The sequence below is a fragment of the Acomys russatus genome, chromosome 25 (genome assembly GCF_903995435.1).
Source record: "Acomys russatus chromosome 25, mAcoRus1.1, whole genome shotgun sequence".
NCBI classification, from domain to species: Eukaryota; Metazoa; Chordata; class Mammalia; order Rodentia; family Muridae; genus Acomys; species Acomys russatus.
This window is the reverse complement of record NC_067161.1, coordinates 49,864,689-49,878,913: the sequence shown is the minus strand read 5'-3', so window position 1 is coordinate 49,878,913 and position 14,225 is coordinate 49,864,689. Positions and strand designations below refer to the sequence as shown.

The window sequence follows — 14,225 nt, the reverse complement described above, 5'->3', positions numbered from 1 at the left end:
AAAGTTTTAAAGAAAGAGCTATGAGGAAAAGGAACCCTGTCCTCCCCAGCCTCGGCCAATTTAAAAAACATTGGACACCTCCATTCTCCCCCCCCCCCTCACCCCACCCCCCTTTTTAAGGTGTGAAACAGCCCTGGGCAGAGCCTCTCTGGGGCAGGGACACCCTGGGGTGAGTTTCTCTGGGGCTTTATTTTCATTTTCTTAGTTCGTTTTCTCCCGCTGGGGCTGCGGAGGGGTGGGGGGTTTACAGTCCCGCCCCCCCTCACACTGCACTGTCTCTCTGCCCCAGGGGCAGAGGGGTCTTCCCAACCCTACCCTATTTTCGGTGATTTTTGTGTGAGAATATTAATATTAAAAATAAAAGCAGGAAAAAAAAAAAAAGAAAGAAAGACCCATGTCTTTTGGTGATGGCTTTGAAGACTCAGTTGAAGGGTCAGAAAACTGATGGGAGGGCAGCGCAGCCCCTGGCTGTGGCGAACCCCTCCCCAGGCGCCTGTGGAATGTCCAGAGCGTGGTCTGCTCCCTAGGATGAGGATGCCTAATCCTGGCGCTGCATTCCAGGATAAGGTAGTGGGGGGTGGGGAGAGGCTGCGCCGGGGGAGGGGCAGGAAAGAGGGCTATAAGGACTGCAGCCTTTCGGGGCGGGAACCAGCCAGGCCATGGCGGATATCCCTGGAGCCCAACGCCCTGTTCTCTCTGGCGGCCCCGAGCCCCGGGATCCCCTAGATTGCTGGGCCTGTGCAGTGCTAGTAACGGCTCAGAATCTGCTAGTGGCTGTCTTTAATATTCTCCTGCTGGCGCTGGTACTGGGGACCATCCTGCTACCCGCTGTCACCATGTTGGGCTTTGGCTTTCTCTGCCACTCCCAGGTAAGCATGTGCCCAAGAGGTGTGTGTGAGTGTGTATGTGTGTGCGCGCACCCGCGCAAGGTGGGGTGTGGTGGTCTTTGAGCCACAACCTTCGGCCTGGGCTGTTTCCCACTGGGCCAGTATCATGTCTCTTATCCGCACAGTTCCTGCGCTCCCAGGCGCCTCCCTGCACCGCGCATCTGCGGGACCCAGGCTTCACCGCCCTGTTGGTCACCGGATTCCTGCTGCTCATGCCGCTGCTTGTGCTGGCCCTGGCCACCTACCGCCGCCTCTGCCTGCGCCTCCGCCTGGCCGACTGCCTTGTGCCCTACAGCCGGGCCCTCTACAGGCGTCGGCGCATCCCACAGCCGAAGCAAACCCCGGCCTCACCAGGGTCCCGGGCTGTTCCCACACCAGGAAAGGTCTGGGTCTGAGGTGCGGAGAGTCAAGGATCCTGTCGATTGCCCTCCTGGTCGTGCAAGGACTTGAAGCGAGCCCAGGGGTATTCTGCCCAGCCCTGCCCTTACACTGCCTGATCTTAGCATTCCTTCGGTGGAACAGCAGCGTCTGTGGACCCAATGCTGGCGAAAATTCCCATGCCCGGGGAAATCCATTCACATTTGAGTCCTGAACGCTTGGACTGGACCCTGCACAACTTTTCTCCCTCCCCTAGCGTAAAGAGTTGGGCTGGACTTTGTGCCTTCCTTCGCTGGTGCAGCTCTTCTAATATTTACGGGACCGAGGGACAGAACTAGAGAAGAAACCATCACAAATAATAATAAAATACATATATAAAATGAATGTGCTCTGTGAATACAGCGGCGGCACGGATACAATCGCCCCTGCCCAGGGCTCAGGAGTGGGAAAGAAATCCTTGAGACTACAAATGGGCAAAACAGCGTCTTCAAAGCATCCTGCTTTTCCTTATCACTTTAGGCCGGTCTTCCTGGTCAGACCCCAGAGTTCTGACCCTGACCCCAAAAGTCACTTCCCCAATAATAGCCCAGAGAGGGCCTTGCTTCGGCTGTCTACCTAGCTCCCCTTGGGGACCCAAGCCCGTTCTCTGACCTCAGCTTAAAGGAACTAAGTGCTGCCAGGCCGGGGTGGGAAACAATGGATCTTCCGGAGCAGGATGACGTCCCCTCCCATTACAATCTAAAGCGGCAGCGGCAGCGTGGGAGGGGAGGTGGAGGGGCCCACCCTAGGGCTTGTTGCCTTAGGCGCATGACTTGAGGGGGCTCTGGTACTCCTGGGCATGGGGTTGAGGAGGCTCCTGAACTCAGATAAACCTCACAGGGTGGAGGGTGCTATCCCCACTTTTACATCGGACCCACACACAGACACCCGCCACTTTGGTCATAGGGTTTTTAATGGTCTCAAAGAGAAGTGGGAGCGTGCTCAGAGATATGGGGGCCCAGCCAGGCTCTCTCTTTGGACTTCAATAGAGACGATGTGGTGTCCTGGTACCATGGCCAGACCCAGCACACGGGGTTCCCCCGCAGAAAATGAATCTGGAAAAAAAGGTCAGAGCATAAGAACGGCAGGCAAGCTGGGCGTGGTGGCGCACGCCTTTAATCCCAGCACTCGGGAGGCAGAGGCAGACGAATCGCTGTGAGTTCGAGGCCAGCCTGGTCTACAAAGTGAGTCCAGGATGGCCAAGGCTACACAGAGAAACCCTGTCTCGGGAAAAAAAAAAAAAACGGCAGGCAAGCATAGGCCTTGCCCCGAAACTAAGGGGTGCAGTAAGGTAAGGCCTGCAAGGGGAAATGCCTGCCGCGCATTCCCGAGGAGGTGTGTATTCCCTGGGCACTGACCAGACGGCTTGAGGAACTCTTGCGCAGAGCCCAGGATGACATTACAGTCGCGATCGGTGCACAGGAAGCAGCCGACTAGTGTCCTTCCATCTGTCATACGGATACGCATGGTCTTGTTGAGCAACGCCTCTAGTTGCTGCCGGGCGCGCGCAGCCGGAGAGTCCTCCGGTTCCGCGTCAGAGTCCTGCCAGGGCAGGACACTCATTCAGAACCGCAGTCTCGGCTGCACGCCGGTAGAACCACAGCTCCCAGCAGCCCGCGCGGCGGCGGCGGCGGCAACCCAGGGGCTGCTGGGAACTGTAGTTCCCTTTCCCGTCCTCTCCACCCGATCTCCCCTCCCCGCCCGGTGTCCCGGTGCCCGGCTGCTCCTCCGGAAGCCGAGCCCACGCTAACCCCGGCACTGGAGCTGCTCTGACGCCGACTGCAACAGCCATTCTCCTCTCGTAGCAGCATGGTGGGCCCAGCTCCGGCCATCGGCCCCGGGACCTCCTGAGAGCGTTTTGGGTCGGGCCGTCAGGTCTCGCGAGTGCTCCCAGCTCTCCCGCTTCCGTGAGGTCACGACGCCTCCGCGCCTCCGGGTCCGCCACTCCAGAGATGTCGCGAGACTTTTATTATTATTATTTATTTATTTGGCCCAGGCTCATGGACGCTAGCTAGGCTGTCAGAAGAATATCGCGAGAACTTTGCCTGCACTTGGACGGCCTATCGAAGCGCCTGAAACGTAGGTGGTTCTGTAAAAACCCTGCCCTGGTCCCCTCGCCGCCATTTCCTGCTGCCCCCTAGCTAACTCGCCTCGCCCAGACTCCGCTGTGAGACGGGCTGTCTTCATCTTCTCTTAGGGATGGATGCGACCCCGTTACGCTCGAGGCCGGAATCAAGACTACGCTTCCGGTGAGCGCGCGCGGCCCTAGCCCCGCCCTGTCTGCGCGTGTTTAACCTCCGCGGACGGTGGCCGGGAAGGGACAATGGTTTCCATGGCAGCGACAAACGCACCCCAGGTGGCTCTCGGACTTGGTAGTTGTCAGGTCGCTGAGGAGCGGGGAAGCAGCCGACGGAGCTGGTGCCCCTGGTCGAACGGGAGCCATGCCGCGCCGAGGCCTCGTGGCGGGGCCAGACTTTGAGCATTTTCAGCGTCGGTTTTTCACACCGGCAGAAGTAGAGGAACACAACCAGCCCGAAGACCTCTGGGTGTCTTACCTGGGACACGTGTACAATCTAACGCCGCTTGTGCAGGAGTTCAAGGGTAAGAGACGCTGGCTCGGGAAGGGCTGGCGCCGGCCCTCCGGTGGGTGGCCTTTGACGCCGCTGTTCCTTTCCAGGGGACCTACTGCTGAAGCCCATCCTGGAGGTTGCTGGGCAGGACATCAGTCACTGGTTTGATCCGAAGACCCACGACGTACGTTCTGTTGGAATGTGGGGTCGGTGGGCGCGGCACCCCACCGGAGAGCGGGGGGCGGGGTGGCGGGGGCGACCGGGAGCCCCGGGTAGTGATCGCTCCCCCCTTTTCTCTCAAAACCCTCGCTTTTAAAGATTCGCAAGCACGTAGACCCACTGACTGGTTGCTTGAGATACCGCACCCCGCGGGGCCGCTTCGTGCACATCCCCCCTCCGCTGCCCCGTTCCGACTGGGCCAATGATTTCGGGAAGCCCTGGTGGAAGGGGTCAAAATACATGGTGGGGCGACTGTCTGCCAAGACTCGGAGCATCCGTATTATTAACACTCTCACATCGCAGGAACACACGCTGCAGGTGAGACCTGGTGCCTGGGGACAGGCTAGAGGGGACCAGAAATCACTTCTGGGAGCTGTGTTGTTTTCCCCTTCACACTGACATGATAGAGGAAAGCAGGGGACCCGGCTTCCCAGAGTAGGACATTCTAGAAGTGTGTTTGTGTTACAGCTGCCGCAGCCTTCCTCCATAGGTCGAGGCCAGCATCTGAGTGATGGTGGTTATGTGCTTGGGCGGTGTTCTGTGCTGCTACAGGCAGCAGTTGGACTCCTGTCTCCTCCATTGCCAAGTGAGGGACAGCTGCTTTGACTCTGTTGAGTCACCTGTTTGCTAGAAGTGATGCAACTACGTTATCTTCAGTGTGTGCCTGGGCTTCAGGGTCGCGTCTCTTTACTATGGGTGCCCGAAGCGTGCTGTCTGCTCATGGAGGCGCTCTGGGTCACGCTCTGTCGTTTCTTGGGACTGATTTCCCTTCTGGTATTCTTCGCAGTTTCCTTAGGCGTGAGACAGAGCCCCTCTGGCCTCTGGGGAGTATGTGTGTACGTGCCGTACAGAGTTCTAGAAGTGGCTACCTCTGTGTCCTTTAGGTGGGGGCTCTGGAGTCGATGTGGGAAATCCTGCACCGCTATCTGCCCTATAACGCACATGCCGCCAGCTACACGTGGAAATACGAGGGGAAAAACCTGAACATGGATCACACCCTGGAGGAGAACGGCGTCCGGGACGAGGAGGAGGAGTTTGACTACCTTAACATGGACGGCAGCCTTCACACGCCTGCGGTTCTGCTCTACTTCAACGATGACCTCACAGAGCTGTAGGGAAGCCGCTGAGCATATAGACTGCACACGCCGAGTTTGCCTCTCTCTGTGCCTTGAGGAAAGGGGGGGAGGGCGGTCTGTGGGGCCTGGACCTGATGCTCCCCTCTGGGAGCTAGCCTGTGGGTCTCGTGCCTCATCCTTGGCTCATTTATGATTCGCTCAAAGAATATTAGAGGGGGTCCTAGGAGGGAGACGATCCCTAAAAGTGTCAGGAGGAGGCCTGGAGTCTCTCAGTCAGGACTGTGAGGAGGAGGCAGGTTCAGGCAGAACACTGGCAGTAAGGGAAGGACACGCAGGGATTATGGAGTGGAAGAGCTTTTGGTAAAGGTGACCATGAGATGGGAGATGGGATCTGCAAAGACAGCATCAGGGATGCCCGTGAGGAGCCACAGCTGGTTGGCTGATGGCCTTCTTGAAGGGATGGGGGAGTTGGCACTCCAGGGAAAGCTCATGGCTTTCTGCCTTTTACTACGCTATAAGCTGAGCAACGGTAATGCTATTTTACAGACATATAGACTGCACTGGGAATCTAAAAAGCTCAGCAGCGCAGAAGCGCACTGGTTACCAACCCTGGAGCCACAGTGCAAACCCAAGCCGGCCAAACTTTGAAATTCAGGCTCTTTTCAGGGTTAGAGACACCCTCAGTAGCTGCACCTAACGCTAGTGTTTCTGATGCCTGCTCTCAAAGTTTGTGCTTGGAATGTGAGCTTGCCCTGGGCTGGTTGCATCATGGGGAACTGTAAGCCTTTTGTGTAGTCAGCACTTGCTGTGTTTGAAGGGAGTTCGTTAGCAGAGCTCCCGGCGCTGAGGCAGGAGAGGCTGAGTTTCAGCCAAGCACTGGCTCCTGAGGCTGCTTCCTTGTTGACATCATAGCAAGATTTCTGATTCTTGGGGGCAGCAGGATATCTCCTGACTCCAGGGAAAACCAGAATGGAGACATGGCCTGTACAAGACACTTTAGTGAGGGACCCAAAAGTAGGTACTTTCTTTTTCCAGTAGGCCTTGCCACTTCAGACACGGTCACCTTTGTAAGATGGTGCTTCTAAAAGAGGGGGCTTCTTGGGGTCAGAAAAGGGAGCTAAGGGGGCAGACAGCTCTCCTGGTGACTGGTGAGATTTGCTTCCCTTTATTCATAGCAGGGGAGGGGAATTAAAAATAACTGATAAATTGAGGCGGGCATGATGGCTTTAATCCAAGCACTGGGGAGATAGAAGCAGGCGGATCTCCCTGAGTTTGAGGCTAGCCTGGTCTCCAAAGTGAGTACAGAGCAGTCAGAGCTATTACATAGAGATGTCCGGTCTCAAAACAAGAGTAACTGGTAGTTGAGCATTCCTGCAGCAGCAGGCAAAACTCAGCCGAGTGCACACTTGCAGCTGCAGCCTCAGGCTCCAGTGCAGGGTGACCCAGGAGACACTGCGTGGCTACACTGTTTCCTGAGGGGAGACACTGGGTGGCTGCACTATTTCCTGAGGGGTCACTGTGGGAAGCCAGGGTGGAGCCTGTTGATTGCAGTGTTCCTGCACCCACTGATGCTGAGGACGTTCACCTAGTCCCATGGCACCTAAGAATCCATAGAGTGGCCTGGGATGGGGAGTGGGGGGCTGGAGGCAGGCATGATGGCTTTAATCCCAGTATTTGGGAGGCAGAGGCAGGCCTCGAACTCATGGAGTTCTGGACTACAGCGGGAGTTCCAGGGCAGCCAGAGCTGTTACACAGAGAAATCCTGTCTTGAAAAACAAAACAAAAGAATGCATAACGTGCTTGGATTGGCTCAATCAGTCGTGATGTTTAGTCCGCTCTGTAATGGTCTTATGCGTATTCTTATTTCTTCTTCTAGGTCTTAAACTATTTGAGAACCAAAGCCATATTGTCCCTCCCATGGCAGCCCCGGGGCGTGTGCTCCTGGGACCTGCTCTCTCTTCCAGAGCACCCCACACATGCGTTCCTCTCCTGGCAGCACGGGGTCTCAACCCTGGCCGGTCAGGAACTCAGAGTGGCCCCACCCGCCGCCTTCAGAGCTTGTGTTAGAAGCACCCTTCTTCCCTCCGTTCCCAGGCACTCATCCATCTGTGCCTAAAAATCTTTGCAGTCTGTCTCAGACAGCGGCATCCCTCTCTCAATCGCTGGGAAGCTTCCTGACTTTTGATTTCTACCTCTGTCTTCACAGACCTAAACATCTTACTTCCTGCCTCAGATCTTCAGTAGGTTTTTCATGCGCTTGGAATAAAGCCCTAAATTCAAGAAGCCTTGCCTAAATCAGGCCCTGCCTTCCTCGCCCATGCCGTCCCTTAGCCTCCTCCTTGTCCCTTGTGTGCGGCGTCCTGCGGCTCCTCTTGCCTCAGTTAACACAGAAACTCCTTGGTGCTCTGACCCTTTTACCTTCCACCTCAGTTACCCTGTATTCCTTCGGTTTTCTTTCTTTGCCTCACCCCTCCCACGGGTTCCGTTTTCTCAGCAGTATGTATTGTTCTATGTTCTGGGTTTTTGTTTGTTTGTTTTTCTTCTTTTTGCGAGGGGGCATTTAAGACAGGGTCTCTCTGTGTAGCCCTGGCTGTCCTGGACTCACTATGTAGACCAGGCTGGCCTTGAACTCACAGCGATCCGCCTGCCTCTGCCTCCGAGCGCTGGCATCTCAGGTGTGTGCCACCCGCCCGGCTCCTGTTCTCATTACCACTGTAAAGCTGTCGATGGCTGCAGATGGCCGCCTGGCTGCTAGATTGTAAGCTCACGAGGGCAGAAACCCCTGCACTCTGTGTTCTCACTGCTGAGCATCACTGCTGCTCAATAAATGTGACTACGTGAACTCAGATATCAAGGAATTCATCTGTAACAACCATGTGTCCTGAAGGACAAAGATGGGGGACGGCTGGGCCTGTGCTGTGGGCTCCACCCACAGCTTGCTTGGTTTGCTTTCTTTGCTTCCACAGAGCCAAGATTCAATCAACATCACCCCACAGCCTTTGGCTTGAGAGATGATTGGGGGGTAATCCACCTGTTGTTTTCCTTACGGCCACCAGGTGGCGCTAATGACTAAAGAGTCAGGGAGCTGTGAAACCAAGTTGAAATGCGAGGGGGCATTTAAGACAGGGTCTCTCTGTGTAGCCCTGGCTGTTCTGGACTCACTATGTAGACCAGGCTGGCCTCGAACTCGCAGAGATCCTCCTGCCTCTGCCTCCTGAGTGCTGGGATTAAAGGTGTGCACCACCACTCCTGGCTTAGCAAAGCAAAAATTAATCAAGGAGAGTTCATCTTCCTCAGGCTCCAATGTCAGGTACAGTGACCTCCATGAGACCCTGGGTGGGCTGAAGTACTGATGTAGGCAGGTTTTGAGACCATCTCAGGATGTAATCCAGGCTGGTATTTAACCTCCCCACCCTCATGTCTCAGCGTCCTGAGTGCTGAGACTGCAGGCCTGCACCACCACACCCAGCGGCTCATGTCTCTATTGCTTCAATAAACACCATGACCAAAAGCAACCTGGAGAGGAACATCAATTGTTCATTTTAAAATGCCCTGCAGGGGCTCTGGAGAGATGGCTCAGAGGTGAAGAGCACTGCCTGTTCTTTCAAAGGTCCTGAGTTCAATACCCAGCAACCACATGGTGGCTCACAGCCATCTGTAATGTGATATGGTGCCCTCTTCTGGTGTGCAGGGGTACATGTGGCAGAACATTGTATAGTAAACCAATCAATCTTTTTAAAATGCCCTACAGATTTGCCTGTGGCATTTCTCAACGGATGCTCTTCTTCCTAGATAATTCTAGTAATTCTGGCTGTGTCAAGATGACAAAAACCAAAACCAGGACACCTGGCTAGTTGTTTTTAAGGTGCTAGAGGTACACTTAAGAAAAAAAAAAAGGCTGGGCATGGTGGCACACGCCTTTAATCCCCGCACTCGGGAGGCAGAGGCAGGCAGATCGCTCTGAGTTCGAGGTCGGCCTGGTCTACACAGAGAGACCCTATCTCAAACCCTGCCCCCAAAAAAGAGTGGTTGTCCTCAGTACCCACAGCAGCTTCAGAGGACCCAATGGGCAGTTTTCTACACACTGGTTGCGACACACTTCATTGGGCATAATTAGCATGCATTATGTGCTTGCAGGTAAGATACCAATTACTGTATAGAAAAGGGTTCTACCTGACGTCAAGTAACCTGGACATCTTGAAAGTCTCCAAACATACATACACATTCATGTGTGTGTGGTGTGTGTGTGTTTGTGTATATGGTGTTTGTGGTGTGTATGTGTGTGCGATGTGTGTGTGGTGTGTGTGTGTGTATGTGTGTGTGTGTGGTGTGTGTATGTGTGTGTGTGTGGTGTGTGTGTGTGGTGTGTGTGTGTGGTGTGTGTGTGGTGTGTGTGTGGTGTGTGTGTGGGTGGTGTGTGTGTGTGTGTGTGTGGTGTGTGTGTGGTGTGTGTGGGTGGTGTGTGGGTGGTGTGTGTGGGTGGTGTGTGTGTGTGTGTGGTGTGTGTGTGTGGTGTGTGTGTGTGTGGTGTGTGTGTGGTGTGTGTGTGTGTGTGTGTGTGTGTGTGTGTGTGTGTGTGTGTGTGTGTGTGTGTGTGTGTGTGTGTGTGTGGTGTGTGTGGTGTGTGGTGTGTGTGTGTGTGTGTGTGTGGTGTATGTGTGTGTGTGTGTGTGGTGTGTGTGTGTGTGTGTGTGTGTGTGGTGTGTGTGTGTGTGGTGTGTGTATGTGTGTGTGTGTGGTGTATGTGTGGGTGGTGTGTATGTGTATGTGTGTGTGGTGTGTGTGTGTGTGGTGTGTGTGTGTGTGGTGTGTGTGTGGTGTGTGTGTGTGTGTGTGTGTGTGTGTGTGTGGTGTGTGTGTATGTGTGAGATCTTGAAGAACTATAGTTTCCATCAGATTACCTAAAGAGCCCAAACCTCAACCTACAATAGTAGTTTCACTCATACAAAAATAATGAAACTTGCCGGGCGTGGTGGCGCACGCCTTTAATCCCAGCACTCCGGAGGCAGAGGCAGGCGGATCGCTGTGAGTTCGAGGCCAGCCTGGTCTACAAAGTGAGTCCAGGATGGCCAAGGCTACACAGAGAAACCCTGTCTCGAAAAACCAAAAAAAAAAAAAGAAAAAAAGAAAAAAAGAAACTTTAAAAGCCTTAGAGTAACCAACAGGCAGCATCCCTGGCACCGTCTTAATGGCCCATGTCGACCATATCACATGTTCTGTGTTGCCGTGGCAGAAATGTCTACTATTTGGAGTCAATGGGTGGTCTGAAGTGTTTGACAGCTATCCTAGAATGTTTTGACCGGTTGTGCCTCGTAGCTGAGGGGCGTCTAGCTCATGTAGGCTGGAGGTTCATATCACCCCAGTCGTGACATCTGGGTAAGGTGGATGCGTCCAGATCTGGAGCTGAGTCTGTGGAGAGCACACAGCTGCGTGGTTACTAGAACAGCCAGTTTGGTGATCAGCAAGAGTACGTGACAAGTGTGAGAAAGCAGTGTTTGAAACATAAGTGATCCTTGTCCTGGAGGTAAGACCTTTGGTGTTCAAAATACAAATAGATATGCAAACTACTGGGCATGGGTATTTTAGGCACATAGCAGACACTACAAAGCAAAGCTGACGTGTGAATATGTGAGAGGAGGAGAGGGGTTGGGTCGTTGAGGTGGGGGTAGGGATAGAGCAGACAACCCAACAAGAGTGGGCCTGCTAACATCATGGCTCCCTTGTCCAGAGCAGCGCCTTCTAGTGCTCGCTGAGAGCTACTGCTTATTGGGGACTCAGCTGTCCACTTAAATCATCCCTGTATCCCATATAACTTTATACTGCCTGACATAGAATTTTAACAAATAATGCTTATTTAAAGAATTAACATTATAATCCGGGAGTGAGGACGCACGCCTTTAATGCCATCACTCAGGAGGCAGAGGCAGGAGGATCGCTGTGAGTTCGAGGCCAGCCTGGACTATAAATCGAGTCCAGGACAGCCAAGGCTACACAGAGAAACCGTGTCTCAACAAACACACAAACAAACCAACCCCCCAAAAGTTCATTTGTACTCTGTCTGGTTCCAGGTATTTGGGGTTACAGCGAATAGGAAAACAATTCTACTTTATTGGGGCTTACACTTTAGTGGGGTAAATAAGTAGAGAAGACCATTTGTTGGTTTTTAAATTGCATTTTTATTTGTATAATGCCTAGGTATACATGGGTTTGCTCGAGTACCAGAGCACATGTGCAGGGCAAGGGCAGCCTGCAGGGCCAGCTTCTCCCTACCGCGTGGGTCCTGGCAATCACCACAGTCCTTAGACTTGGCAGTGTGTGCCTTTACCTGCTAAGCCATCTCACCAGCCCAGAAAAGATCACGGCATAGTTTGGTCTTGGGTTTTGTTTTGTTTTGTTTGTTTGTTTGTTTTGAGGCAGAGTCTGGCCCTGAACTTATTTTGCAGCTGAAACGGGGCTTGAACCGCTGATCTTTTGGCCTCCACCCCCACAAAGGGCTAGAATTATAGATGTGAGCCACCACACCCAGCACAATCATTTGAGACAGAACTAAAGTTGTATGTACATACACGAGAACAAATTTACTTGTGCATTTATCTCGGCATTTAATCACATTATGCTCTCAATACACTTAAGACATAAAATAAGTACAACTATTCTTTTGTTTGTTTTTTGTTTTCTGTTTTTTGAGACAGGGTCTCTCTGTGTAGCCTTGGCTGTCCTGGCCTCACTTTGTAGACCAGGCTGGCCTCAAACTCACAGAGATCCACCTGCCTCAACCTTCCAAGTGCTGGGACTACAGAGGTGCACCACCACATGGGCTCAGGCTTTTAATTTATATTGATGAAAGGACATTGAAGCACCGAGATGTTAAGTACCTCATCAGAGGGCACACGACTAACCGACGGCACACAACTAACTGACAGACAGCACACGACGGCAGAGCGTTATTCCACCCACTGCATGGCAGACATAGGACACTGCTCTGCTTCCTTCCTGCTGACATCACTTGCTCCAAATGGGTCTACAGTCCAGCTAAGCAGCCTTGCTCACTTCTGTATGCAGATGCCTGAGCCGGGTTCCTCTCTCTCTGGAAGCCTGAGGATCCATTGTCTTCTTTTTTTTTTTTTTTTTTTTTTTTTTTTTTTTTATTGCTATGAGATCCAATCCAGGACTTCCAACATTCTAGACAAATGCTCATCCACGGAGCTACGCCCACCCGGAGGACCTCTTTCTCCCTCCTATGGGCCTCTCTACACAGGGATGCACGCCCTTCCTCCCTGTGGCAGAGCTGGGTTCCAAGAAGGAGTGGGCCTCCAGACAAGCAGGGTGAGGGCGGATCACATCTTCAAATTCATATTTAAATTCAAAGGGAGGGAAGACCTTATCTTTCAGTGGGCAGAGTGTGTACGTGACACTGTAAGACCAAGGACATGAGGTGGAGCTGTTGCCCGACCTTGGGCAGTGTCGGCAGGAGAAGGAAGGCTAAGCACAGCCTGGGCTAATGAGAGAGCCTGTGTCAAAAAATAAAATAACAAAAAGAATATGTGACAAATGAGATGAGGGTTTCTGTTTCTGTGAAGAAACCATGACCACAACAACTGTTTGTTTGCTTGTTTATTTGTTTTTCTTTCTTTTTCTTTCTTTCTTTCTTTTTTTTTTTTTTTTTTTTTAGTTTTTTCGAGACAGGGTTTCTCTGTGTAGCCTTGGCTGTCCTGGACTCGCTTTGTAGACCAGGCTGGCCTCGAACTCACAGTGATCTACCTGCCTCCTGAGTGCTGGGATTAAAGGTGTGCGCCACCATGCCAGGCTAAAGGAAAATGTGTAATTTGGGCTGGTTGAGAGACCTAGTCCTCTATCCTCAGGGCAGGCAGATGAAGTGCTGGAGGAGGAGCAGGGAGTGATACGTTTGCATCCAAAAGCAGCAGGAAGAGAGAGTGACACTGGGCCTGGCTAGACTTCTAAAACCTCAAGCCCAGCTCACAGCAACACACTTCCACTTCCTTTGACAAGGCCACACCTCCCGATAGGGCCACTCCTTATGGGCCTGTGGAGCCGTTTGCATTCAAACACCGTAGTCACTATGGCTGTTTCGCAGTGGCAGCACACACTTTTCCCCTGTTTTTGTTTTTTGTTTTGTTTTCAAGACAGGGTTTCTCTGTGTAGCCTTGGCTGTCCTAGACTCACTTCCTGACCAAGCTGGCCTCAAACACACAGAGATTAAAGCATGGGGCACCACACCCAGCTTTAAATATATATACATGTATATGTGTGTGTGTGTGTGTGTGTGTATGTATTTCAATTTATATTATTTGAGCATTTCACACATGCATATAAATGCATTTTTTAAAGACTTTTTTTTTTAACTTTTATGTATGAACGCTCTATCTGCATGTACACCTACAGTCCAGAAGAGGGCACCAGATCACATTAGAGATGGTTGTGAGCCACCATGTGGTTGCTAGGAATTGAACTCAGGACCCCTGGAAGAGCAGGTGGTGCTCTTAACTGCTGAGCCTTTAATCCCAGGACTCAGGAGGTATATGCCTGCTGATCTCTTGAGTTCCAGGGCAACCAGAGCTACACAGAGAAACTTTGTCTCGAAAACAAAACGTTTAGTAGGAGGTTCAGAGAAGTTTGGGACCCTTTTAAACTTGCTACTTCCACTTTTGCAGAGTCATCAGATTTTTTTTTTTAACCTTTTTTGTTTATTTGTTTTTTGAGACAAGGTTTCTCTGTGTAGCCCTGGCTGTCTTGAACTCATTTTGTAGACCAGGCTGGCCTTGAACTCACAGAGAACTGCCTGCCTCTGCCTCCCGAGTGCTGGGATTAAAGGTGTGCACCATCATGACACCCCCTCCTTTTTTTTTTTTTTTTTTTTTTTACCTCAAACACTTTTACCTGTTGAGTCATCACTATAAAGGCCCTGGCCTTGAATGACTCCTGCTGTCTCTGCCTCACAGTGAATGGCTCCTGCTGTCTCTGCCTCACAGTGAATGACTCCTGCTGTCTCTGCCTCACAGTGAATGGCTCCTGCTGTCTCTGCCTCACAGTGCTGG

The 14,225-nt window shown here is 52.4% G+C and overlaps 3 protein-coding genes across 3 annotated transcripts; 2 read left to right on the top strand and 1 right to left on the bottom strand.

Moving 5' to 3' along the window:
• The first annotated feature begins 591 nt into the window (after positions 1 to 591).
• Tmem88 (transmembrane protein 88) lies at positions 592 to 1,617 on the top strand. Its single transcript, XM_051167477.1, has 2 exons — positions 592 to 869; positions 1,013 to 1,617. The coding sequence occupies exons 1-2, from the start codon at positions 660 to 662 to the stop codon at positions 1,280 to 1,282; spliced, it is 480 nt and encodes a 159-aa protein (XP_051023434.1). The 5' UTR covers positions 592 to 659; the 3' UTR covers positions 1,283 to 1,617.
• Positions 1,618 to 2,201: 584 nt separating this feature from the next.
• On the bottom strand, positions 2,202 to 3,243 carry Naa38 (N-alpha-acetyltransferase 38, NatC auxiliary subunit). Its single transcript, XM_051167478.1, has 3 exons — positions 3,056 to 3,243; positions 2,663 to 2,846; positions 2,202 to 2,359 (listed from the first exon to the last, which is right to left on the bottom strand). The coding sequence occupies exons 1-3, from the start codon at positions 3,134 to 3,136 to the stop codon at positions 2,247 to 2,249; spliced, it is 378 nt and encodes a 125-aa protein (XP_051023435.1). The 5' UTR covers positions 3,137 to 3,243; the 3' UTR covers positions 2,202 to 2,246.
• Positions 3,244 to 3,692: 449 nt separating this feature from the next.
• Positions 3,693 to 5,271, top strand: LOC127208120 (cytochrome b5 domain-containing protein 1). Its single transcript, XM_051167496.1, has 4 exons — positions 3,693 to 3,905; positions 3,982 to 4,058; positions 4,193 to 4,411; positions 4,978 to 5,271. Exons 1-4 carry the CDS (start codon positions 3,746 to 3,748, stop codon positions 5,206 to 5,208), a joined length of 687 nt encoding a protein of 228 aa, XP_051023453.1. The 5' UTR covers positions 3,693 to 3,745; the 3' UTR covers positions 5,209 to 5,271.
• Positions 5,272 to 14,225: the final 8,954 nt, after the last annotated feature.